The sequence below is a fragment of the Accipiter gentilis genome, chromosome 32 (genome assembly GCF_929443795.1).
Source record: "Accipiter gentilis chromosome 32, bAccGen1.1, whole genome shotgun sequence".
In the NCBI taxonomy this organism is placed as follows: domain Eukaryota; kingdom Metazoa; phylum Chordata; class Aves; order Accipitriformes; family Accipitridae; genus Astur; species Astur gentilis.
The window spans coordinates 13,198,869-13,224,981 of NC_064911.1; the positions used below are offsets into that span (position 1 = coordinate 13,198,869).

The 26,113-nt window shown below is 39.8% G+C and overlaps 1 protein-coding gene across 1 annotated transcript in view; it reads right to left on the minus strand.

The window, feature by feature from the left end:
- Positions 1 to 9,082: 9,082 nt before the first annotated feature.
- The window catches only part of PRRG1 (proline rich and Gla domain 1), a 63,145-nt gene continuing 46,114 nt past the window's right edge, over positions 9,083 to 26,113 (minus strand). Inside the window, exons 3-5 of the mRNA XM_049834738.1 lie at positions 25,073 to 25,122; positions 20,736 to 20,896; positions 9,083 to 13,189 (exon numbers count right to left, since the gene is read on the minus strand). Of these exons, the coding sequence (XP_049690695.1) occupies positions 12,665 to 13,189; positions 20,736 to 20,896; positions 25,073 to 25,122 (736 nt within the window). The 3' untranslated portion in view covers positions 9,083 to 12,664. The remainder of the gene's footprint in view (positions 13,190 to 20,735; positions 20,897 to 25,072; positions 25,123 to 26,113) is intronic.

Sequence of the window (26,113 nt, forward strand, 5' to 3'; positions counted from 1 at the left end):
CCAAAATTTGCAGCTTTTGTGTTTTTTGCTTAATTATTTTAACCTGTAGCTAAAATACACTTCTTTGAAGCAGGTAGCTGTCAAGGTGCCCCTTCCCACTACCTGGTTAAGTAAATACATGGTCCTCATAGCTAAACATAAGCAAAGAGGTTCGTATTTTTAGCTCTTATTTGATTACCACCTTTGCTACAAGATTTGCAATAAATATTCTACAGCATCCAGATGAACAATATGTTACAGAATTGGAGCATCAGCCACTACTACTTAATCATGGTTTCATTCTTTACATTTTAAATAATTTAACTGGCTGAATCAGCTTAATATCAGGGGAATCTGCAAAGCATTTAGAGCTTTTGCAGTCAAGTTCATGACAATTTCTTTTCTCCACAACCATAACTGTTTCCCTGAGTACCTGCCTACTTATTTCTTGCCTGGGATGTTTACCTATTACACGGGGAAGGTCAGTAATTTCAGCTGAGACAGACTGGCAGTGTTAAGCTCAACGGGAGCCTGACCCCCGGTTCCATAACCAATAGGTTATGTAATAGAAGTTTATTACTTTTCAGAAAAAATGACAAAACTAAACATTAACAGACAGATTGACTTTCCCGTGGGGTCACTGTTCATTAAATTTCCCACTGCTTTTACAATCTGAGCCACTACAGTCATTTAGCTTTTAGCTCAAGTCCTTAAAGGGAGAAGATTGTTTCTTTATTACCTTGCGACTATCCTTCATTTCAATGGCATTTTTCAAGCTCTCATCTTAAAACTGGCAAACACTGTTAAAAAACCAAAACCTGTGCCTTCTATGTCTCAAACACAAACAAACCCCGTTGCTTCCATCCCTCTTGTTTAAAATCCAACAGGTACCGATTTGTGCCAGGCAGGTAACTGGGTGCCTAATGGAGACAGCTGGGTAAGGATGAAAAATTCCTTCCCAGAGGCTGATGGTAGACCCGCAGCAATTATCTATGAAGGTCTCGTTCTGTAAAGCAGCAGGCTGTGGGGGAGGCCGACACGTTTTGGACCCAGGACTGGGATCTGGGGATGGGTAGTTGAACTGAGGAGGACGTGCCAGGGAGGGGTTTTGCCACTGTGCACAGATGCCCCAAGGCAATCATAGTGCTGTAGCTGGACCAGAAACCGGTGACATCTTTTGTCTTCTCCTTTCCTCTTCCAAAAGTCAATATACGGACTTTGAAGAGGTACCATTACAGAAGGTCATCCAGGTACGTTACAGAGGACTGTTGTGGGAAAGGGCACACACAGAAAACAGAAAGAAACTGTGGAGAAACTCCCTGCAAGAGATCCTGCCCACCAAAGGAGAAAGGTGGTTTTTTATTTCTTATTAGGAAGATATGCCATAACATTTAAAACCTTGCAAAAAAATAATTTTAAAAAAAGGATTTATTACCCACCTTAATCACATTCTGTATCTACAGATTTCAGTGGCTACAAGGACAGTATTTTACGGGCCCTTCTTTAAGGTGACAGGGTATTTAAATATACAATGGCCACAATATCCAGTGTTTGAAGAATAGTCAGAGAACCCTCTTATCTTCCATCACTGATTTCCCAAGGAAAACACCTTTTCTGCACATATTACATGATACACAGTAACCTAGTTCCCTCATTTTCTGATAACATGGGGCTCAGGTCATAGATTTTACATTGCTTTGATGGAAGACTGAACAAAACTCTTTCATGCTTGCCTCCTGCTAATAGACCGTGACCTTTTAACTTCGTTTCCTACCACTGACTGATCGTGGAGCAATGCAACCTGACCGCCTGCCCTCCTGCCCACTCCAAAATGAAAAGGTGATAAAAACAATAGACAAGATAGAAAGAGGCAAACATCTGTTGAATCGATATTCTGTGTCTTAAAGCTGTTTTTCTGAGCCCTTAACCCAGCAGACTACAACAACAGCTAAGGATGCCTAAAACAAGAAACACTTGGGAGAACTTTGCAGCTGAGCAACAGCAGGGGAAGGAGGATGTTCCTAACATTACAAGCTCCAATTGTTTTTCTTTTCTAAATCCAGATTTATTGTTTGGGGCCATCACCAAAATGTTCTTTGTTTTTCCACTATGAAACAGATGGCATAAATGTGCCCTGCAATTTTATTGCTACGTTACAATTTCATCGTGTCGTGCTCAAACCAATAGGTTCATTCAGTCTACAATAAAACTTTCATTCTGCTGTGCTGCCTATGGATGCATTGAAAAAAATGGCAGTTTAAAAAGTTTCAAGTTGCTAAATCAATATTTCATAATTTGTCTCATATTGGTTTTATTAGCGATAGAAATGAAGCTCAACAACAGATAAAAGCCTGAAATGATTACTTGGAAAGATGTAATGGGAATGGACTTGTGCACAACCACTGCAATTTTAATCTTTTCATTTCTTAATACAAGCTTAATACATCTTTCCCGACACGATGAGATTAGACAAAATGGCTCGGCTTGTTCTTTGTAAGGTTAGTCAAACTACCAGCTGAAAGAATCTTTCTCAAGGTTATACACAAGTGGAAGAAAACTTCTAGGATAAATTTACCTTGGCATAGGCTAGAATAAAAAAGAAAGCCTCATCTGCGAAGAGGTGCTCTGAAGAGCGTTCAGTTCAAGAGGAACACGACTAAAGGGAAAACACCTGAAATACAGCAAGATTTAACTCTCCACAGTTTTTTATCAGTGCTTTTCAACCACAGCCAACAATCAGCCGTTCAGCACATTTAATCATTTAAGGCCAGAGGCAGGCACAGGAATTTGCTACTCTAACCTCAGAGGCATTCTCATACCCAGGGCAGAGCGGAGTTGATACCTGAATACATAAACATATGTAGAAATCCAACTTCAACCACTCTGTTGATTTCTTAAGGTGAGATAGGGCAGGCCAAGCTCTATTGTTGTTACAGACAGAGCTTTAAAAGGGAAATGACACGGGGACATGTTGACGACAGAAATTCTTTTCTTCTACAAGAAAGATATTGCAAATCTCTTTGCTTTAGGGGACACTTTATCTATTTGCCCTGTAGAGATAACCTTATACACACCACCGAAGGAGCAGAGAAGTGATTTAAAAAAATCCAAAGGAATGAAAACACTATCAGGTTAGACAATCACTGCAAGGTTGCTGGGATAACCTCAGCATTCCTGCACGCCTCCCTCCCCGCTGCCCCACCGCACGTCAGCCAGCCGCCCATTAACCCTCTCTGGAGGTTGTCTCCTTCCCACAGATACCACCAGCGCCTGCCCTGCCGGATCCAGTTTAGTGGACTGGTATCTCTGGTTGCCCCCCGAGGGTGGTTGGTACTGCGGGACTGGTCCAATATCCCCATTTTGAAGATCTCTCCGCTGTGGATTTGCTGGGTATCTTGGGATCAACCGCGGCAGGAAGGCAGGCCAAGTCAAAGCAGGGAAGTCTGCGTTAACTCGAGCCAAATATAGACAGTGAAGTTATAAAGAGATCAGAGATACCTGTACATGAACAAACCCGAGGAATTTGGAGGACTTCTAACACTCCTGTACTCTTACTAGTGTAGTTGCTTCAGCTGACCTGGCCTCTTCCTTTTCTTTTTCTTTCTTTTTTTTTTTTAATTAAGAAAAATACTAGACCATTATTTAATTGTATCACTTTCTTTAGATTTGGCATTAGAAGAGACCTTTTAACATTTCTGAGTGCCCTTCCAATAATTAGACTTGCAAAACCCACCCTGTAGCATTCTATTAAAATTAATTAACTCACCTGCCAGCAGTTTAAATAACAAAGTGAAGAAAACAATTTGTATCAGGCACCAGACAGCGATGGCACGAACATTTCAAAAGCACACTCGCATAATTTCTTTACGCTCCCTTCAAAGCCTTGTAAAAAAAATGCACCTTTTACAACACGCCCTCGAGAAATTAAAATTAAGGCCCCATGAGTCAGAGAGAGAAAGGCAACGCCATGGACCTGGAAAGCTTTTGATGCTCACCCAACCTCCTCTGCAGCACAAATCCAGCGAAGATGTCGCTACCTGTAGTTGCAGGGCTATGGCACAAGGAGAGAAGTGGTTTCTCAAACAGTGTCATCGCAGGCGGAGGAGGTTATCCGCTGAGAAAGCGGAGGGGAATGCCAGGAGGAGAAGGGGGAGAGCAGGGCGGCGTCTTGCAGCATCTCACCCGTGAAATCTCACGGCAGAGGAGCACTTGTTCACGACTAACGCGAGCGATCTCTTTGAAAGAAAGGGTTAGTGAAATGGTGTTGGCTATTCGCAAGACAACTGTCGTCGTCGCCAGCACAGAGGAGATGCCAGGTGACAGGTCCACAGGCTGTACCTGACCGTGAAGACCCGTGTCCGACAGCAAAATGGGCTCTACTGGTCTTCACCCTCTGCAAGCCCCGGCACAGAAGAGCTGCTGGGAAAGGCAGGCCGGAGGGAAGTGAATGTTTTGGCGAGGGGCCTGGCAGGGCATTTTGCATGTGTTTTGCCCCCAAAACAGGAGCCTGAGAGGGGTGTATACCTCTAATGCCGCTCTTGGAGAAGCATTTTCAACAATATGGCACAAAAGCTGGTGTAGGAAGTACTGGTGAAGCGAGATGGTTTAGTCAGCCTCATCAAGCTAAACATGTTTTTACACAGCAATCTGGAAATCTCTGGACATATGAGCAACGTTGGATGGTCTTTTTTCAGCCAAGTTGCTAGGAGACATCACTGGAGTCAATCATATAACCATCAACTACTGCTGCTCAGGAATTTTTTTAATAAACTCTTTTATTCTGAAGAGTAATTCAGTGAAGCTAAAAATGCTCATGGGACCACGCTAGTTTTGACAAAAACATGCAACAAAACCTGCACTGGCAGAGACTTTCAGGTTCCAGATGGAATTTGTGATCCAAAAAGTGTAAAGGAAGGTCACCAGCATATAAAAAACCCAAGAGGAGCGGCTCAAACCCACACCCTGTGATATCCCTTAACAGAAAAATACCGGTCTGCTTTCCAGCAACCCTAAGAAGCTAATTAAGTAAATTAAGTCTATGGTAAGTAGTTTAAATTCACTACACGCAGAAATCTGCATATACTATAGGAAATTTCAAGGGATGTTGAAGTGTGAAAAAGATGAAGACTGCTAGCCGAGTCTAATGTGCAAAGCAGCCTAATGCCCCGCAAGGGAGGAAATCCAGGTTCAAATCCTTTCTCCAGGGACGTGGGGGAATGACAAGGTCAGGGCAAGAACCAGCCTTCCTCATGGGCTGGGGGTTGGCCGACAGCCCCAAGCCACTGAGTATTTTGGCACTGGTATCGTCATTTTGTGACCAGTCTTCGGGCTGTGAATTTTGTGCTGATGCAGAAGAGTAGATGTTGAAATCTGAAAGCATTGCGCAGGACAGAAAAGCTTTTTCTAAACACTTTGGACAATGGGGGAGATGGTAGCATTTTCACAGAGCCGAGCTGCCTGTGTGGAAAGGCTGAAAGGTAAGGAAAGTGGTGGCACAAATACGTGTGAAAAGGGAAACTGAGCTACAAATAACACTTTATAGGGCTAAAAAAAATTATCAAAGAGAACATAACATTAGAAATTATTTCCAAAGCTACATTTCTTCTAAAGAATCTGCACAATAAAAATATCAACATTTATGTCCTTTGATATAAGACCACGTGAAAGATTTTAGGGGGGACAGAACAAGAGGGTATCATTATTCAGCAGTGTTATTAAATAAAGTGCAAAAATCAGTGAGTTAAGAGAAAAAAAACCCCAAACCCAGAAATAGAAAAACAAAGCACCTAGCTTTTTACCATTACCATATATATCTGACTAAACATCCCTTCATTTTGCAAAAGCTATTAAACTGTTAAAAAAATTCTGGAGCCGAGACCAAGAGTAAAAAAAAGTTATGTAAGTGTTAATAACGATTCCTATAGGTAGTAACAACTCTACTCTGAGTACGGCTTCGGTAGCTTTGCCCAGCGCAGGCTCCACGGAGGCATTACGGTGGGCAAACACGGTGCAGACACGGAATCGGTGCCAGTCCCTGGAGACCATTACGGTCACGCAGATGTTAAAATCAATGTTTTGTTCTCAGCTACCCCCACGCCTCAAATCTTGGCGAGCACCCACACGTGGAGTACAGAACCTAAAAGGTTACAATATGCTTATTGTGGGCGAATCCCACAGAAGCGCCAACGTACAACGGGCTGGGTTGTGCTAATTGTCGGGATGATCGACCTTCTCCCAGCCCACGAGTCTCGCTACGCCGGCAGACGTGCCGCACGTCGCCGATGCTGTGCCAAACCCTCTCCGATGCAGGGGGACCGCCCGGGGCAGTAGACTCAGCCTTAGGTTTGGGGTCAGCACTCTTTTTTTTTTTCATGGGAGGCAGCTGTTTTCATTTTAAAGTTGGTGTTTACCTTCAACTTTCTCCACTCGTAAGGCGCTTTCACAGAGGAATTTGCTTACTGCTGCCTACGCTACTAGCAAATGAATGTGCAAGTGTGCCCAGCCTTTATTATACTTTTACTAGCACTCTTGAAGCTGTAGGCGAGCTGGAAATGAACCAAAACATAATTTCACGTGGCTGTTGGATGGAAGAAGTACATTTAGAGACACCAACCTAATGTTCAGGAACGTAAGCCCACAAGACAGCATGCAAAAAGGGGATGCTGAGGTGTAAGTATCACTGTTGGGAGACGCAGCAGGCATCAGCGTGAAACTGTGGTTTTATTTAAAACCTGGTGAAGTAGGTACATGCGAAAAACGTAGTCTGACCAACCCTTATGCACGTTGGTTGTTTGTGTTTTTTTTTCAGAGGGCAGATATCTCATCTTCATCCACCTGTAAGGAAAAATTGTGGTTACAATAGAACCACAAACAGAAAAGCAGACAATACAAAAATGAAAGAAAGAAAAAATAACCGCAATTCTAATAGTAAATGGAAATAAATGACTTGTGATAAGACAGTTTAGGGGTACCAGACAGGGAAAATTTTTGCACTGGTCACACCGTCCTTGCTATTCTTTGACAGTATCAATTTTCACAGAAAATCCTGGCAAGAAACGCTGTCTGCAGTGGTTTTAATCTTGGAAATGATCCATGTGTGTGGCTGCATTAAGACTGGAAGTTAAAAGGTCACAGGTGACAATAACCTCAGGAGCCTCTGACCTATGGAATTGGTCCAGGGTCTGTTCTTTGGGAAAACGCATCCTACACCACGGGAAAGGCCAGGGAGGCAGCCTGGTACAGCTTATTCCTTATGCAGAGATTTCATTGCTGGGAGTATTGAAATAAATTTTCTGAGTACTTGTTTCTTTCTTGCTTTAAGCTCCTCAGGTAACCTCAGGAGCCACGCAGGTACCTACAAAGCTCCCAACTGGAGAAGGTAACGGCAGGTCACGCTGAAAGGGTTTGAGTCTTAGATTTTGTTGTTTCTAAGACAGGGGAAAACAGCACAGCAGTCGGGGTGTTTTTACTGCCTGACACACTGGAGACAGGACACAGGGAAAGAGAACACAGGTCCCAATATTACAGCAAACATTGCTGCAGAGCGCTAAATGGTAAACAAATGCTGCACAATATAGACAGTCAAAAGAATATCAGGCAAGGCCTTTCTTGCACTGACTTGTTACTTAGCATTCAATAACTCACTGTCAAATGAAAAATACAATTACTGGGATCCCACTGCAGAAGAAAAGTGTAGTTCAACTTTCTGGCAAAGCTCGAAGTTCAATTACTCTGTAGCAAATCAATCAAATGGGTGTGCAGCAAGCAATGAAATAGTACAGATGTCACCTCACTACTCAGCTAAACATGGTTTTTCTTCTTCTTAAAAATCAGCAAGTAGCACTAAGAAATTTTTACAAAGTTCGCATTATGCCGAAGATAAAAAGGAACCTATCAGTGTGATTGAGAGTGGCAGAGAACAGCGTTCAGGGCGTACGAAACAATAAATAATGAATGTTAATCACTAGCAACCTGGTGCGATGATTTGATTTTTATAGACACCAAGATTCATGATACCAGTTTAACATTATATCCGCCACTTTCAACAGCTAGAAGCCAGGCATGCAGAGGCAATCACGCATTGAATCATGTGCAAACACATTACCCACTGCTGATGGATGTACGGTCAGGACACTGAACGTGTATGTGCACAGCGAACGCCACTTAACCCACCACAGACTGTTCTGTTTGGATGGCGTTGGTCTGAGCTACGCAAATAATAGTTTACCAAGGGGAGCAAGGTGCTACGCTATGCACATAGTGGCTTGGAAAGTCACACACACTTTGTTGCTTCAAGTGACTCTTTTTGTACTTTTGTTATGACCAGTACAAAACTGCACTCGTGTTTACGAAACTCTTAAGATACGCACCTCCTATCAGGCTTCACTAACGTCTCCAACAGGCTCCAGTCATTCAGTAAGCTAGTGAAAAATACAAGGGACATATTATCCTGTTTACCAGCACCTGAGCGAGACAAGATGACACAAAGGTTGTCTTGACTGGAATGGAGATCTTTAGTTTCCAGCAGGGATCATTAAGCAAGGCTGCGTTTTGGTTTTTTTGTTCGCTATTAATACATCATTCCCAGAGCTGATGCAAAGTTTTGCAATCACTGCCTTTCAAATGGCTGAAGCCAACTTTGAAAGTAAGTCCTCTGACTTAAACATTTTTGCTAGAGTGTAGTGTTTCAATTTGCTGTAATAGAGAATAAGAGAAATAGAATCATTAAGTTTGGAAAAGATCTCTAAGATCATCAAGTCCAACCATCAATTTCTGCTTTCCCTCTGCCTGTGACTGTTATTTCGCTATGGCTATAATAAATACTTTTTTTTTTTAAATGGAAAATAAACAAATTCACAAATCTGATTAAAACTGAGCCTGAATTTTGAAAGCATATCAAGTCTACCTGCAAACAAGATTATATTTATATTTTAAGGTATCAAAACAATTGATTCACTGCAACTGATTAAGTACATACAAGAATGGAAATGAAAACATTGCTTAAATACACAAAGTTAATTCTCACTGTAGTTGTGTAGAATTGATATTTTGAAACATTAGAGGCATCTTAAAAAATTTTATTTAGCACATCCAAAAACAAATGTTACAAAAAATTTTCTATAAACATAGGCAAAAATGTTTAAATAGGATAATTTAATGTAAACCAAACCCCTTTAAAATATGCAATACTGTAATCAGAGGTTATTTACATCCAGTGAAGACAGAACAACCTTCACTAAGGCTAAATATCATCTAAGCAAATAATTAAGTTCCATAATTTCTTAAAAAAGTGACACTTATATTTAAGTTAGTTTTAGTAGATAAATCATCTCAGTCCTAATATAAGATGAAATTCAATGTTACATTCAGAAGTGGGAAAGGCAGTATCCTGACTATTCGTGTCATCAGTCAAGATAGTACTGCATTCAGACTTGCAAAACCTTTAGAGAGGTACAACTATAAATTTATAATATTTATTCCATGACAATGCAATTACAGGATAGGTAAAACAACTAAGTGACCTGGAAAAAAAAAAGCTGTATAAAACCCCAGTACAAATGAAATTTTATTTTTCCATCAGATTAGAAAAGCCAGCCACAAGACTAAGCTATTTTCCCACATTTCACGAAACAGAACAAAATAATTTGTAATTTGAGGTTATTCCAACATGGAGAAAGCTGTTCATGTCTTAGGAAAAAAAATACATTTGGATAACTGTCCCATGCAAGTTTTCTTTAATTATGAAATTTATTCACCAGGACATAAGTTTATAGCCCGAAATGGCTTTCATGCTCATGTACATGGAAAAGGCATAGCCCTTTTCAACTAATAATTTCATAAATTCAACTCATAGATCATTTTAGATATTTGGTTGTGGCTTTTTTGGAAAGACAAGCATCATTTTTGCATTGCACATAAAAGTATCTACAGGATACAGCAACATAATCAACTTAGGAGCCAGAAACATAAAACCGTTAAAAGTGGTAGTGGAATACAGAGTAATAAGGAAAAACCCAAAAGCCAGCTTATCTCTAGACTGCCCATGTTCAAGGGATGATGACAGCTGCTGAATGACCTAATGTGAAATGGGTGATCTCCATGCATTTCCCACAGGAGAGTCTTATATCCAAACAAGAAAAGTGACTGCTAAAACTTCTAGCTGTGCTGGCAGGAACAGGAGATGCCAATATGGCACGGACATTGAAACACCAGCTCTTTTTGAGGTGGTTTCTGCACGTTGAGATGAGGCACTTTGTTTTGGTAACGTCTGCCTAAAGCAGTATATTAACTGTTGCTCAGTATAAAAGGAGCTTTAACTTCTACAAGTGGTAATTCAGGACACACAAGAGCTAAAACCACTTCAAAAGAAAAGGTCAGACAGTCCAAAAACAAGACCCAGGCAATTCTTACTACAAGTGTCCAAAACATATTGTACTTATCTGCCCAATATCTATTATATAATAAACATAAATAAGAGTTATCTTTTTGACAGCAGTTTGACCTGGAGTTCATCTGTTAACTCTTAATACAACTTGCCTCAGCATCTGAAGATCCCCAGTAGACAACTTAGGCAACCTACTCTCTGTCAAAAATGAGAACACAAAACTAATCATAAAAATCCTTACTTCATTTGTCAATACATTATATCAAATTCTTACAGAAGTCTGCATATACACACCCATCTTTGACCATACATTTCTTTTCAGCAGCTTTCTGTAAAATTCCTTAGGGAAAAGACGGGCCATGCCCCCATGAGACAGTAGACACCAGCACACGTCTCAGACATTAACAGCAAGGATGGCACTGGCATTTCATTTGGGGTCTTTGGAACAAGATGCAGTTTGGGTTTCTGTTGTAAGAAAGCCAACATAACACAGTAGTCCTTCAGGGCTAAATACATTTCAATCTGTGCTAACTGATCAGTGGAACACAAAACAATACTAAAGCTAATGCCATGCTACCTACGTGTGGGAAGAAAGAAAACTGAAATGAAAATTCAGAAGCTAAATCAAGCAATGAACTTTTAAATCAAGCTGGGAAAAAAGAAATCGCCACACTACAGCTTGCACCACCTTAACTACCACCAGCATCTAAACCAGGTGGTGGAAATTCTGTACAAACCTCTATTCTAACTTGCATCAAGCCTGTCAGAAACCTCCATCTCTTCAGCCTCTAAAAGTCACTCCGGACTAATGCTTGGGGCTATGCCTGCGTTGTGTTCTTAGAAATACAACACGATGGGTCCTCGGAGTTCATGCCCTCTGTCAGGTGGGCTCCGCAGCTCACAGCCGGGGCGAGCAGAGCCAGGCTGGGCACACAACTTCTGGAGCCAGCCTGGACTAACACGCTTCCCAGCAGCTCTTACTCTGATGAGCACTCGTAACCCAAGAGCTGTGAAAAAAAGGCTTGTGTACACTGAGAACGGAGTGTGCCTTAAGAATTCATGTCATGGATAAATGCACTACACTGATCTTAGAAACAATGAAAAATGTAAGTAGCTTTATTTCTTTATAACATACTGTTAACTTTTGCAACAGAAGCACCTTGTTGGAATGGATAAGCAATAAATGTATTTGTTGTTGAAAAGAGGTATCTATATCCTCTGCAAAGTATTTCCATAGCCACCAATACAAGGTGCCCACACGGTACATGTACACATGCAAGAGGCAAAAGAATATCAGGATTTGAGGAAGGGGTTTTTATTTCGTAGTTGGGGGGGGGAGGGGAAAGTCACACACCCCGAATGTTCTCCCTTTTTTCCCCTTTTAAAAAGGAAATTAATACCTCTGGGTTTATGTGTTTATGGATAATAGCCTGGTCCCAGCGAAGACTATGATAGGAAGACTATGATCAGGAATTTATCCACTCTTGAGTATAACAGTATTTCATTATTTACCTTTGCATGAACTTTCAAGTTCTAAAGTTAACATATGCACACTTCTCACCTCTAGAATACACACGTACAAACAGATAGGAAAACAGAGAGGAAAGGCAGAACACAGACAGAAAAGTACACTAATAAATCCACTAATTAGTATCTTGAATTGTTAGCGTCTAAACATTTACAGAATTTTGAGTTCTAATAGCAAAAGCTTTAGAATACACCTCTTCTGCTAGGACTCTGAAATTATTGCTATTATGCCAGCATACTCTTAACGAGAGACTGGTTTGAACACAAAGGCATACTGCTCTCAGCCTTCCAAGGGCCCAGGATAGGGTGCAGCATGTAACAAAAACCCAAGTGAAAAAAAGGAACCAACCAGACCAGAGGCAATACTGCAAAATCAGTCCCCTTTAAGTGTAAATAATTATCTAAAATGTTGCTTAAGGATTTCCTACTTCAGGCAATTCTGGCAGTCTGCAGTAAGAAAGGGGAGGAGGATTCCACAAATCTTGTGGGGAATGCGGACAACGTTCTGAATAAAACAAGTGACATCCCTCAAAGCAGAGGGACTTTTGAGAAGTATGACAGAGTACCACGTTTGTACCTGCACTCACTCTCAATACAGATTCCTTAAGACCTGCCGTAGAGGAAAAAATCCCAAACCCAAAGAACAAGTGAATCTAAAACAAAAGTGAAGTTCATTGTACAAGTCCATTAAATTACAGAAATGCATAATAAGCCAAGATAAAGTGCTACAAAATGATTAGTAATTTTTAAAAAGTCCATAGCATTCTTCTTGCTTTACTTAGTACCGGTGACAACAGGAGATAGTGCAATGGCACTGGCTGAACTGGAATTCACAATGTCTTCGTATTGCGGGGGTGGATCTAAATGTTGTTCAGTTTCACCGCTTCTCACACTGATTTCGCCAGTGGCTTCCTCATATGAAGGAGGAGGATCACAGTTTGAGAGCCTTGTGGATATTGAGTCTGACCGTCCATCCATATAGCTCAGACCTCCTGGAGAAAGCCCACTGACTTCATACATTTCCTCCTGTGGGGAATGAACAATGCTGAGAGGCGGCGGAAGAGGACCTCTGCCATCAGCCACAGCACCATCACCCATTGCTTCGTGGGCTCCCCTATGCACGTACACCGACTGTCTACGCATTTTCTTTTTAAACAGGCATCTCCATATGACAAAAATGACAATGAGGATAACAAAAAGGCCAATGATTAATGGAAATGCAAGGTAAAATGAATACCAGGTATGTCCTGTGTTACTTTCTCCCTGAAGTCCATTTTTGTAGACTTTCCAGAACTCCTTCTAGAAGAGCAAGACAGGATAAGTCAGAAACTATAAGACAGTTAAAAAAAATAATCACTGTAAGCAAGTTGTTTTAAATGAATGAGGAAAAAAAGGCATTTCAAATACTGATGATTAAAATAAGAACTGGTACGGATAAGCACACACAATAAACTTTCAAATTTTCTTCCGATGTGATTAGTGATACAAAAGGGTTTTTGTTTTTTAAAATCAGCTCCTCACTGCTTTTAAGATTCCTGTGTCTGCACTTAATATTTACAGCAGCACAGACAGGACCAGGTAAAAAATAGTAGTGGTAATAATAATAAAAAAAAAAAATCTAATCAGCATGCATATCAACCCTCTGGTGGATCAAAATTTTTCAGCACCACTCAAGGTAAAAGTTAGTGTTTTGTTCATCTGTTTTAAAATTGTAACAATATACTAATACAATTTAACAGGGAAATACTGTTTCGGAATGACAGACCATTTTGGCAAAGCACAACTATGTTGTACTGTCATCTCATAATTTAGAATTCCCCCACCATGTGGCTCATAAAGCAATCGTTGTCAGCTTATTTTGAGTTGATTCATACCCTCTGTTTATAGTTAAAAATAGCTCCAGCACTATGAGAATATTACACAGCTTATTATATTCTAGAAATTTTGACAGCACAGCTACAGATAAATGGAACAAAGTGAAAAGTGAAAATATGGACAAGTGAAAACAAAGATGAAGGGGGATACCAGTACTTGAAAATACTCTTTGCTATATTAATATGCACACACAGGAGCACAAAGATCATGTCGCCATCCAATTTTCTCTGCAGCGAATGCTATGAAAAAAACAGTACAAAGAAAAACATACACTGCCTCAAAAAAGTAGTCATCCTCACCTGTAGCATAAGGTCTCTCCTACTAAGAAACACTTCCACTGTACTGGGGTTTATAGTCATGTATAATTTAAGAAAAAAATAAATTACCTCCATCCCACCAAATCCATGCCAGAAACTCTGAACTCTTTAGTTTTCTTTAAAAATGCAGAGACCCGGCCCATTCACACTCATGCCAGCATTTATTTTAAATGATAGCACACATCTAACATGCAAGTATTTATAAAATAGTCACCAGGAAAAATGGATGTCATTGCTCAGTTATTAGTAAATGAGATGCTCAGGCTGCAGACTGACTGACTTTGTGCACAGACAAATCAGATCCATCAATTTTTTTAGTTCAGGACTGCTGCCACATGATCAGCATTAAACAGATAATGCCACCAAACTTATCTCAGAGGCAGCTTGGGTCCAGAAGCAGCATGGCCCCTCTAGTGTGGAGGCTAAGTTTGCCCTGTGCAAAGCCAGGACCAGGACACCATGGGCAAAACACATGCTCGCAATGCTTCTGGATCAGAATTAACTAAGGTTAAGAGCAATGCCATGTGCATGAAACAACTGGCTATCCTGTGCATTTTCTTTTTTTAAAAATAAATTCAGTTGTTCTTAGCCCTATACTCAGTACAAGTTCCCCCACCCCCCAAAGTCTTAATTCCTACAGCAGCCCAGGATCAGGCATTTTTCCTAAATTCCAAGGCTTGACATCACAAGCAGGTCATCACAGTGCTGCTCTTTGATGTGAACCCAGGTACAAATCATCTAAGCAAAGTCAGGTAGCATTGGCTTCAAAGCAAGCAAGTCTCTGCCTTCCTTGATGCATTGTTCCACAGTGAACTCCAGATCAACTGTGCTGACTTCAGAAAAACATATTTGAGGGGGGAAACTAACATTTAAAAACTGGCATTAGCTGCACAGCTGAGGACTTTTGGGATCTCTGCATGATAAAACCCAACAAACCCAAAAACTGACAAACCCAAAAACCTCAGTTCTCCCCACCATACCACCAGGCAATTAAGATCTGTTACCTATTACCTTTCCATCTGATTTGAATACAAGTAACTAGATTCTTTAGTGGAATAAATATATTGTCAACTAAAAAAAGCTGGTAAGGATTCATTAGAATTATTAAATGCTACTGTCTGTACTGGAACCACACTTCCCACTTCACTGTTCTGTGGCCTCAACAGCAGCAAAGGAATAAAATGGTGCAGTGTTTGTTTTTGAGGCCAAAGTTGCAAAGGTTTACTGAAAGTTATCAAATATACTGTGCAAGGATGTATTGTTTTAAAGACTCTGTGGAGGAGAAAGGTAGATTTGATGAAAAAGAAGAAATCACACTTTTCCCCTAGTAATATATTTTGTTTTGCAGACTGCAGAGGAAAAGCACCTTCTCCAATGGAAGGGTAGTAAGTTGTGACTGGTACTTTAGTACTGTTTCCATGTTACTTCTAGCTCAGCTCTATCTGCTGGAGAAAAGGTCTCTGTACCTTCTTGAGAAAGCTGAAATACCAGCATCTGTCCTTGTCACTCTGCAACATGGCAAAGCAGCAGAAAAGCTGTTTTCCCAGAGTGGCAGGCAATTAGTTCAGAATAGGGTGTGTGGCTGTGGGGGATGTTCAAGTTGATGGTGTGACCGTACAGGTGCATAAAGAGCTTAAGAGTTTAAACTGCCTTAAGGATGAAAGTAGTTTAATGTCCACTTTCATTTACATGCTAGACAAAGGAAATAAATTCCAAGACAGTTTAGACACACGCACCCATGTCAAAAATTACAGTGCTTCAGATCTAAGGTTATCTTACAGAGACAGAAGAATAAAGTTCTGCACACAGGTAAAAAAAATGCTAAGAAAGAAACACTTGTTTCGTCATTTAAAAAAAATAATCTTTCTTTCAATTTTTCTCTTTGGAAAAAAAAACCTACCCCACAAAAATCCACCAATGAAAAACATACTAGTACTAGAACTCAGGTTTCCAGCTTGTATTTTTGCAAGCCAAATCTCAAAGAGAAGCACAAAGACTGTTAGTTTCAGACTGACGGAACTGCAGGAAACTAATACTTCAGGTTCAAGTTGCACAGCTGCCAAGCAGCTCCCCCTCTGCTCTGTCATCCCACAGCTACACTGCACTGTAAAGTGAATGCACAGGAAGAGGACAAGCCACCTGGTCAAAGTCAAATCATGCCCAACAAAACCACAGAGAACTTGGATGAATTTGCACAGTCTGAAGATTTGTATAAAGTGCTATAAAAAAAACCCCAAGAAGCGGAAAATACTGAAAACCTAGGAAACAGCTGTACAACTCAGAGAAAGTTAGAGTAACCCAAAAGTTGGAAAACTAACACCACAAACATCCCTTCCACAACTGCTGGTCTCTTAAACCAACAACAAAAAGGACTTTCTTTCTACTTAACAAAATTACTAACTCGTGATTTATGAAAAGGACACTCCAGTAATAATTTATCCTTGAGTGCTGTACGGCTGGGAATACCACGCGTATATGCCTTAAAAGGCTGAAAAACTAAGTTAAGCAAGCCACAGAATCAGATAACTGCAGTGGAAAAGACTTAGAAAACATCCAATGTATATTCCTGCTACGAACTACTTTTCTGAATGTCCCTTACTGCTTTGGCAAATCCAGTTTGAAATAATCAAAAGGAATTCTCAAGGGCATCCCACGCAAAGACAGTTATGGTCAATTTGCCAGAATTTGTTTCCCTTTTATTTCTAATACTTCTCAGAACAGTCAGCATCAGTCAACTGGATCTGAACGCAGCATTAAATAAGGGATCCACATGAAAGTTAAGAGACTCGCACCCTGCTGAGAATTCCAGCTGAGGCCTTTACTACATTTGGCAGCATCGTCAGCCTTAAATGATTCTTGGTCAATTGTCTGACTTGTTTTAAAGGTGGACCAATAATATACCACTCAGAAGACTGCTTGATATTCAGTAGGCAGAGGATGCAAACAAAGCAATAATGGGAAGTGAGTGTACCTACTACACCGTTTTCTTCTGGTGTGCCCTCAATTTCAGTTGGCAGGAAAAGATTCACCTCTTCTCTTCTGGGTATTTATCCAGCATCCATAATTAGAAATAGACTGATGCTAGAAGTCTTACTTGATCACATCATTTTAGATCTCGTGCTGACAAGTTTTGAGTTGCTTGCTAAGCTTTTTAGTAGTTTGTTTGTTTGTTTTGCTAGAACAGAGCTATATAGAGAATCTTGCAATCTGTGACATCTAGCTTTTAAAAACTTCACGGAGTATAATTTAAAAAAATGAATTAATGGAAATAAAATTAATATCAGTGCTTAAATCACACTTCGTACAGTAACCTTTAAACAAATCTTTGAGTCTCCCAACAACCTTTGACAACTGACCAGTGACCACATACAGTGCTGCCTGCAGGCTACAGGTACTACAACTAAACAGCTTTACTAGATCAGACCTAGGGTTCACCTAATTTGTTACCTTCTCTCTGACAACAATCATTAAGAGACTGCCAAAAGAAGAGTTCAAACACAAGCAGGCAGCGATACGCTCCCAGCCTCCACGTATTTGTACTTCAAGACTTCTGTTAGCCAAAGCTGACCCCTTTTATTCAGTAGTTCCAGATTGATTTATCTTCCATTCATTTATATTGTTGTTCTCTGAACCTATACGAGGTTTTAAGATCTGAGACATCCTGCGGCAAGGCAGTCCACAGTTCTATTATCTGTGGTGAGAAGAGATAATTCTATTTGCTTTGAACCTCTACCTTCTAGTTTCCTTTGAGGTCCTCTCAGCTCCCCTGTCTGTCAGAAGGATGGCAAGTGACTGACCTCAGTTCAATGTTCATGCTCCTCACAGACATCACCACATATTCCCCGATTTAACTCTTTTCGGATCTATTGTTACAGAAGTCTTTTCATATCTTTGGTCAACTGCCACACTTTGTTGGTTCTCTGGTCTTTCCTCAGCTACTAATTTGCCTTTTAGGAGATAGGGAGATCAGATCTGTACACAACACATTCAAGATGCGGATGTGCAATGATGTAATTATTTTCTCCACTTTGATCCCTATTCCTTTCTTTGGATTCTTAGCACTCAGGTTTTTGCTTTTGACTGCTGAGCATTAAAGTCTTCATAGATTCAAATTCAGATCTTGCTCCCGAGTTCAGTTCAGAGCCCATCATATATATAATGAATGTTCCCTTTTCCCCCGCACGCATTACATTTGTCAACGCTGAATTTCATATCCTACTTTATCCACAACGTCCCGCAAATTCTTCCCTGTAGGCTCTAGCCTTACTAACATAATAGTATTATCTTCATAATTAACTTTATTTTTTTAAAATAATAATTCTGAACCTATGAAAATCCCCAAGCCCACACCATATTAAAGGCATTCAATATTTCTATGACAGCTATGCACATACACTTAACATACACAATGCTAACTTCCAGGAAAAACTCATGCATCAAAAATAACTTGAGGGAACTGCTTGATATTATTTTAATATTACAAATCTGGGTGTTGCATACCTCCCCGGAAGACTGCAGAAAAACAAAGAACCAAGTGGACAAGATAAAAAATACAAAGAGAGAGATTACACAAAACAAAGCTACCATGAGATAAATAAGCTACAGACCCAATTCAAATCCAGTCTATTTATACTATGATATCATTGCATCTTTGTTTACTCTAAACCTACTGTATCATGATCCTAGCGTACTGCATCCGTTTCCTTCCCCTGGGACACAGAAGTTAAGTCTTACTAAGTGGCTGTAAGGATGAATACTGCTGGGGCACAATGGACTAAATAAAGCCTAAGTAAATGAGGCTGGTCAGGCACGACTGCACATTAGTAGAGCCTGGCCCATTAACAAGCTACCAACAACAGAATAAAACAGCTAGGCGAAAAGGACAGAGTAGCAGAAATGGATAAAAGGCCAGAACCTTATTGGGAGCTTCTTCTCCACTTATGACACAAAGGTTGTGGCAAGAGCAGAAATGTAACTATTTCTATTTTATTATTTCCCAAATAGCTCTGCAAGGGAAATGCTATCTACCAAAACAAAATGTTCCTAAATGGGGCAAAAGGAGCTGGAAGTGAAAAGCAACATGTTTTGGCTACAGTTTGTCTAGTAACTTGAACTTCTTGTGCTACGTAAGCAAAAGTGATATTGTGTTAGAATTTTACACAAGTTATGTCATTGTACACACTATTCTTAATTACACAATGAGCTATCATTAGGAATGGCCACACCAAGCCAAGTTTGGGAGGTAAAAAACATGTGTGTGCATGCATTTTAAACCTTCAGAGAAAAGAAGCTTTGAAGAGACACCGCATGTTCTACTACTTCATTTTAATAAATCAGAAAGTTCTCATTCCAGCCTTATCCATCTCCCCAGGTATGACCTCCAACAAAAAGATGCCGAGAACTTAAAACGTTCAGCACGCTTTTACACATCACTATTTTTTGATGTGGAGCTCAGCCACTAAAGGGTGGAATGCATCACCTGTGTAAATGCTGGAAGAAAACCAAAATGCCCCCGTGCCACTTCACCCATTAACCCACTGGCCTTGCAAGTACAATCTGCCTGTGCAAAAACACACGAGGGATAAAAGGATTTTTTTGAACATAGGTTTTCTGACTCACATTTTCTAGCACTTGTTTTTCTCTTTAGATTAATTCTCAAATTCAGCCCTAATTTCAGCCATGTCTGTCTTGAATTAAAAAAAAAATAATAAAAAATTCTTGATTGTATTGCATTAAATAGGTCAGATGCCACCAAGAAAAACCTGTGTGCTGTTTTTATTTGTTGGGAACAATATAAGATATGTTGGGTATGATGTGCAGCTATTGCTTGCAGAGCCATTAGCCCACAAGCTTCTTTTAATTAGAGAAGCCAACAGAATTATGCAACAACTCTGTGTGGGCCGTATCTGCTTCATTCCCACAAAGTTAATGTATCACTGCCCTTGCATAACACATGGTAACACTGAGATCATTGTGCTTTCCATGTTTTAGATCATGGGGGCTTGCAGATTTTAGCCTGAAGAAGGCCACTAGTCTTTCCTTATTTTTAGACTATTAATAGTCTGGGCACTGAACACTTTGGCCAGCTACACCAGCACCCGGGATTCAAAGGTGTATTTTAAGTGGAAAGCTTTTTGAGTTGCTCACTCATTTTATGTGAACATATTCAATAAACGAGTTATTCCAGAAGGAGTGAGATAAGTGAAGACTTGTGCCCTTTGCTACTATATATTCCCCATAACAGTCCCAATAGCATAAATTCTTCCAAGACAACTGCATTTATGATATCCAGGTCAGACTGTTGTGTGATGACAGGAGAACCAGTACCTAGGCTATTTGGGTAAATAGTGCTGCCAAACAGATGACAGTTTTGCCCACCTTTTCTCAACTGGAGGTATTAATTCATGTTCCTTTTCTTCCCAGTTGTCAATTTTCACAATACTTATGAGCATAATTACCTTTGAGACTTCCACCCCTTTCAAATTCAGTTTAAGTGGGATGAAGGATTCAAAAGTTATTGCTGTGCAGTCTATCCATCTCCACTGTACGCCTTATTTGCTTAAATAAACAGGTCAAAAAGAAAAACTAATCTAATGTAATGCTGGAAAACACACAAGCATTCAGCACACCCAAAATTTAGTATCAAAACATACCGTTTTTTCCTCATTTTCAAATGCTTCTCTTGCTTCTTCATAGCTACAGATTTCTTCTTTGCATTCATGTTCTATGTCACCTTGCTTTAATTCTTCCAGAAATGTGTTGGCTCTCGGGTATCTTTTTAACACAGAGTTGGCTTTGTCCCCTGTTAAGAACACTGAATAAGAGGAGAGACAACAAAGGTCACTTCTAAAATAGATATCCAAAACCTCACGCCAAAATCACTCAAAGAAAGTGTGCATTTAAGAAACAAAGAGCTTTTTCAAAGTCTTCCCCTTTATTTAATATGATAAAAGGCCTCTCCTAGTTTTGTTCACTATTGTAAGTAGTTGGGCCTACAATTTCAGTAGTTATTGCTATAACTTCATAAATGCAATGGACCTCAATTCAGCATCACAGTCATGTACGCTTAAACAAGATTGAAGCCAGTGCCTAAGAAGAGTGCTCAGAAGAGACAGGCACATGCTCAGCTCAAGCGACTTCTTAAACTAAGATGACACAGAACAAACAAATCCTGCTTGTGAACATCCAAAAAGATATTTGCAACTGCCTGAGGGCATCACAGCCAGAATGCTCTGAAGTTTTTGATATAAATATTTATGAATATTACCCAGAGTCACACACACCAGAACAGCTGGATTTATCAAAGTTTAAGTCTATAAGTTTTCTTATAGGAACTGCAACTTTGAAGCAGACTTGCTCCCTTCACTCAAGAAATCTCAACCATGAAATACTGACACTTTTGGGGGTGTGGGGGGGAAGTAGCCTCTTTCTAGTTTCTTAAATCATGCACAAAACCCTGCCTTATTTGATGAATCAAATACAACAAGCCCAAAAGGCAACCAACGTTCTGACACACGTATTCTTTATTTGCTTTCCTTACTTTTCTGTTCAATGAAAAGAGCTAGAAGCAACCTCTTTTCTTCTGATGTTCCAGCTTTCCCTCAAATTCCCCGACGCAATGATTTTTACAGTAATATGCAGCAACTGGAACACTCCAAAATCCAGCAGACTTAATTACCCAGGAGGTATACGTACAGTATTTCAGGTCAGAAAGCAAGAACATCATGTCAGTGCAACACTGTTCTTGGGCTCTCACTGCCAGCAAGAAGGGCTAATTATTCAATGCACTGGCATACTAATGCACTCATGCCACTTTCCTGACCTATGCAATCATTTCTGCATTGGTTCATTTACAGCTAGTCTGAGAGCGCCAATATGCTATGAAGACAAATTGTCATTGTCTGCTGAAGGACAGAGACTGACTGATTTAAGCAATGATTTATCTATAATTTTATATGAATCAGTTGGCTGGGTTTTTTTCCTTAATCATCCGATTTTGAATTTTAAAAAAGGATGGCAGCAAGTCTACAAAGATGATCACTATGCTTTTGCTTTAGATAGATGTGGTGGCATTTTTCAGCAATGAGGCTACTACCATAATTAGGCTGATCTACATTAATTTCATTTTGTTTAGTCTCTGTGGTATTTTTTGGTCTAAATTGTTAGACAGTCATCTTCCTTTTGCAAAGGATTAAATGAAGATTTGAAGATTAAGCTCCAAAACACCAGTCACGCCTATACTTTCAGTTTAATACATGTGGTATGTACATGCACCACACTAATTACACTATTCATGGTGTTGCCAGAGTTTCAGTGCATACAACTCTGCAACTGTACCTATTGCAATTTTGGTTTTCTACAGCACCACAGGTGAGCATGTGGGCATCTCCTGTTGTGTAAGTTCACTGACTAAAAAATCTCTTCAAAAAGGAAACAAAAAAAAGGGATGGCTTCTTTCCATTTGCCACACAATTCTCCTTACTCCCCTCTAGGCCTGAAGAACTTGGTTTCTCTCAACATGCCCCAGTGATCACCTAAACATAATGAGCTGAAGGACTTGTCCACATCAGGAAGCCAGCATGCAGCCACGCATGGGGATCGACTGCCAGCACTCTACCTGCTTCTCACCAACTCCTCCTGTGGGCATTCCTGAAGAAGAACAACCTGCAGCCCAGACTCTCTCAAGAGTCCCCATATGTGGAGTCACCGAAGAGTACATAACGCACTATAAATCAAGTTTCCCTTCCTTCAGCAGATAAAACCTAGGGAATTTCATTTCACAGCTGGAATCCATCCCTGAAAAGAGCAATAAGAGAAACTACGACAGCTTTGTACTGGATGCAGAGGGAAAAGAAATACAGAGGAAAATGCAGGTAGCTGAAAATACCCTGATTTAAAGGTTCTGGCTCCCAGAAACAGTACACAAATCTTTGTTTCTGCATGCACTTTCCAATTTACCAAAGCAGCAAACTGACAAAAAAGGTTTAAAAGCTGGTATGTTATGAAATATTGCATTTGATACACATTGGAATTAATTTCTAGGCAATAGGTTAGTTTTCCAAAAAGAGCTAAGCAGACATATCTGCGTCAAAATGCATTGATGAAGAACAGCAAAACATTAAAATAATTCAATATTCAAGAGTGGCCAATATATGACTATCTAAAAACCCCAACTCTTTATTTAGCAATTCGTATTCAGAAAGTTTCTCTCTTCTCTCACAATACAGTATAGAAAATGCATACATCACAGGCAAAAAAGCCCTCTAAGGAAAATAAACCACACCCCATATTAATTCTGAATCTATCTGATAAATAATGATCTATGTTAATCCAGACCAGGAATAGCTTTTGACACTGCAAGGCTGGAAAAAAAATGAAGTATATTAATTTTGCTTTGATTTGACATTTTTAGAGCTCTGCACACTCCTAGTGACTTTAAATCCTATTGAGAAGTCAATACAAATGTACCAAGGAAACATAAAAACATACACTGATCCAAGCAATCTTGATGGAGATACTGACTGAAATACAGTGTTTTAATGAGAATCAGTCATTGCCTGATGAATCCTGTAAAAAGAGATAATGGAACTGTATTGCAGAAACCACTCTGACTGCTTAGTATTCCAGGACCATCACCATGTAGACATTTAATTGCATAGGTGTAAAAAAACCTGCTTTGTGTTGGATGACCACCTAGCCAAGCTACAGTGTGGCTGAATTCCCTACAGCTGTTACTATGGAGCTGAAGATAATCAGGGAGGAACTGCATGTGGCAAGAATAATAAAGCAAGATAAAACTTACTTTTTCACTTTAAGAAGATTAACTAGCAAATACAAGATAAAGGAAAAATCAAAATTATTACTTTGGCATTATGTAACATAGACACAGAAACAAATATCTGAAGTCTCTTCCTCTCACAGTCTTTCTAGAATATAGATGAAGATATAAAACTATCAAATTTAATGCATTTGAATACATGTTTATTTCTTCAGACATGCTTGTGCTCTGTGTGTAACTGTAATACTTGGCTTTTAGCAAGTCTTTATGCATCAGAAAGCTACAAAGAAAATCACTCCGAAGTCTTAGTTTCATTTATTATTGAAGAGAGTAATACAGTCAGATCAATGTATTATATATTCTCTGGAAAACCTGGGTGCGATCGTAATAGTGAATAGATACTCTAGCAAGGCGAAATTCAATCAGAATCAGAGACAGGCAAGGACACAAGAGGATATATACATCTCAGCCTGCCAGCTGAAACTGTCACAGGCAAAGAAAATAGGCTTCAGGTCTTTAGTGATAGAAGGAGCAGGGAGCAGCACCAGCATGGGAGAAGTACTGAGACACAGAAGTGTTGCCAAAGCAAAGCCCAGGGCATTCTGGACACCAAACCCATCTCTACTGAGACCATTTTTGAGGCTTCCTTTTTCTGACTCTTTACCAACACCCAAGCAGATGAAAACCACCACTAAATACTAGAAATTAACAATTTTAAATTCGAAGCTGAAGCTACTGATAAATTCGAATCTTTCTGTAGGCGATCTTAAAAAAACTATTTGGTTTGCACAGTGCAGAAGGGAGAAAACGAATTCTGAGCATTTATTTAGGAAGCTTAAAAAGTGACTTCTGCTCTGAGAATCTGGAGTTACTGGGACAAGCGTAAAAACAGTTAAAACTGAAGTACTCAAGGCTGGAAATTCAGCTCTGTGGTCTTCATTCTGCAGCCAGCTTTCAAAGGTCCACAAATGAGTCTGTGATATTATGCTCTGCATATAATACCTCTGTCAGAACAGTAGTATGATTCCAGTTCAGTTTACTGTGGGCAAAGATCTGCACCATATGTAACACCAAACCCAGTTCAATAGCAGAGGACATTTTTTGCGCAAACTGACTGGGATTTTGAGCAAAGGACAGTTTTGGGGTGTGTTAATGCCCACTTGATAGTGGATAATAAAGAATGCACACTCATCACTAAGTTAACAAACTTACCACTATCCATGATGATTACTGTCAAGGCAGGGAACTCGCAAATACCAAGTCTGTAAACAAAAGAGGAAACATCTGGTTGAGTTTGTGAATTACCATGAACTTGGAAAAGTTTCTCTTGATTCCCAAGTAATGTTACAAATATATCAGTGTTGGAAACCCCATGACCAAGATTAATCCCTCTTTTGAGCTGTATGGCTACCACATGCAGACTAATTTCAGTAGTATAGGAATACTGTCCAAAAAAAGATAACTCTTGTGAAATGGTGAATGCTTTAATCTCTTTCAAAGCTTTCCATATTTAGAATATGCAAAAATGCTAATATGAAATAGAAGGTGTGTATAATTTTAAACAAATCTGCAACCTCTGTTTTACCTAATTGAACTTGAAAAGTATTGCATTCTCTACTGTAATTACTTATACCTTATCTAAGACTTAAATTCACTCTGCAAAGATCATCAAGTCAACTCATTATCTTTAGTCTACGGATCAGATTTTGTGAAATCAGAATGAGCACATGCAAATTCATTCAGAGTCTGCTACTGATTAAAACAGAATGGCTGCATAAAGTTCAAGAGCAGAACAAGACCTGTGATTTGGCGAAGGAACTTGCAATACATGTGAGGATCCCACCCTGCCCTACAAGAACGTACATGTACTTTATACCTCATCTTGGAAAGAGAACAGACAAGAGATGCTCTCAGTCAAGAAAGTGCCTGAAGCTCATTGCACCCACCAGGCAGAAAGCCAAGAAGAACTGCATTTGAAGACAGCAAGAGTAGTTTGAGGGACTGTTTTCAGTTTCTTGGAGTTGTTGTTAGCATGGGAAAAATTAACAAAATAAAAGCCTTCAGGAAAATAGGAGAAAGGTGCAGCTGTCTAACCAAGTTGGTAGAACACCACAAGGTTAAAGTTTCTTCTACTAATAAATTACCTACTCCAAAAGGTTAGCATTAGTTCTACTTCAGAGGCCAGGTTACACATCAACATATCATACCATACTAATGTCCTCACTCTCCATAAAACCAAAACCTCATAAGCAA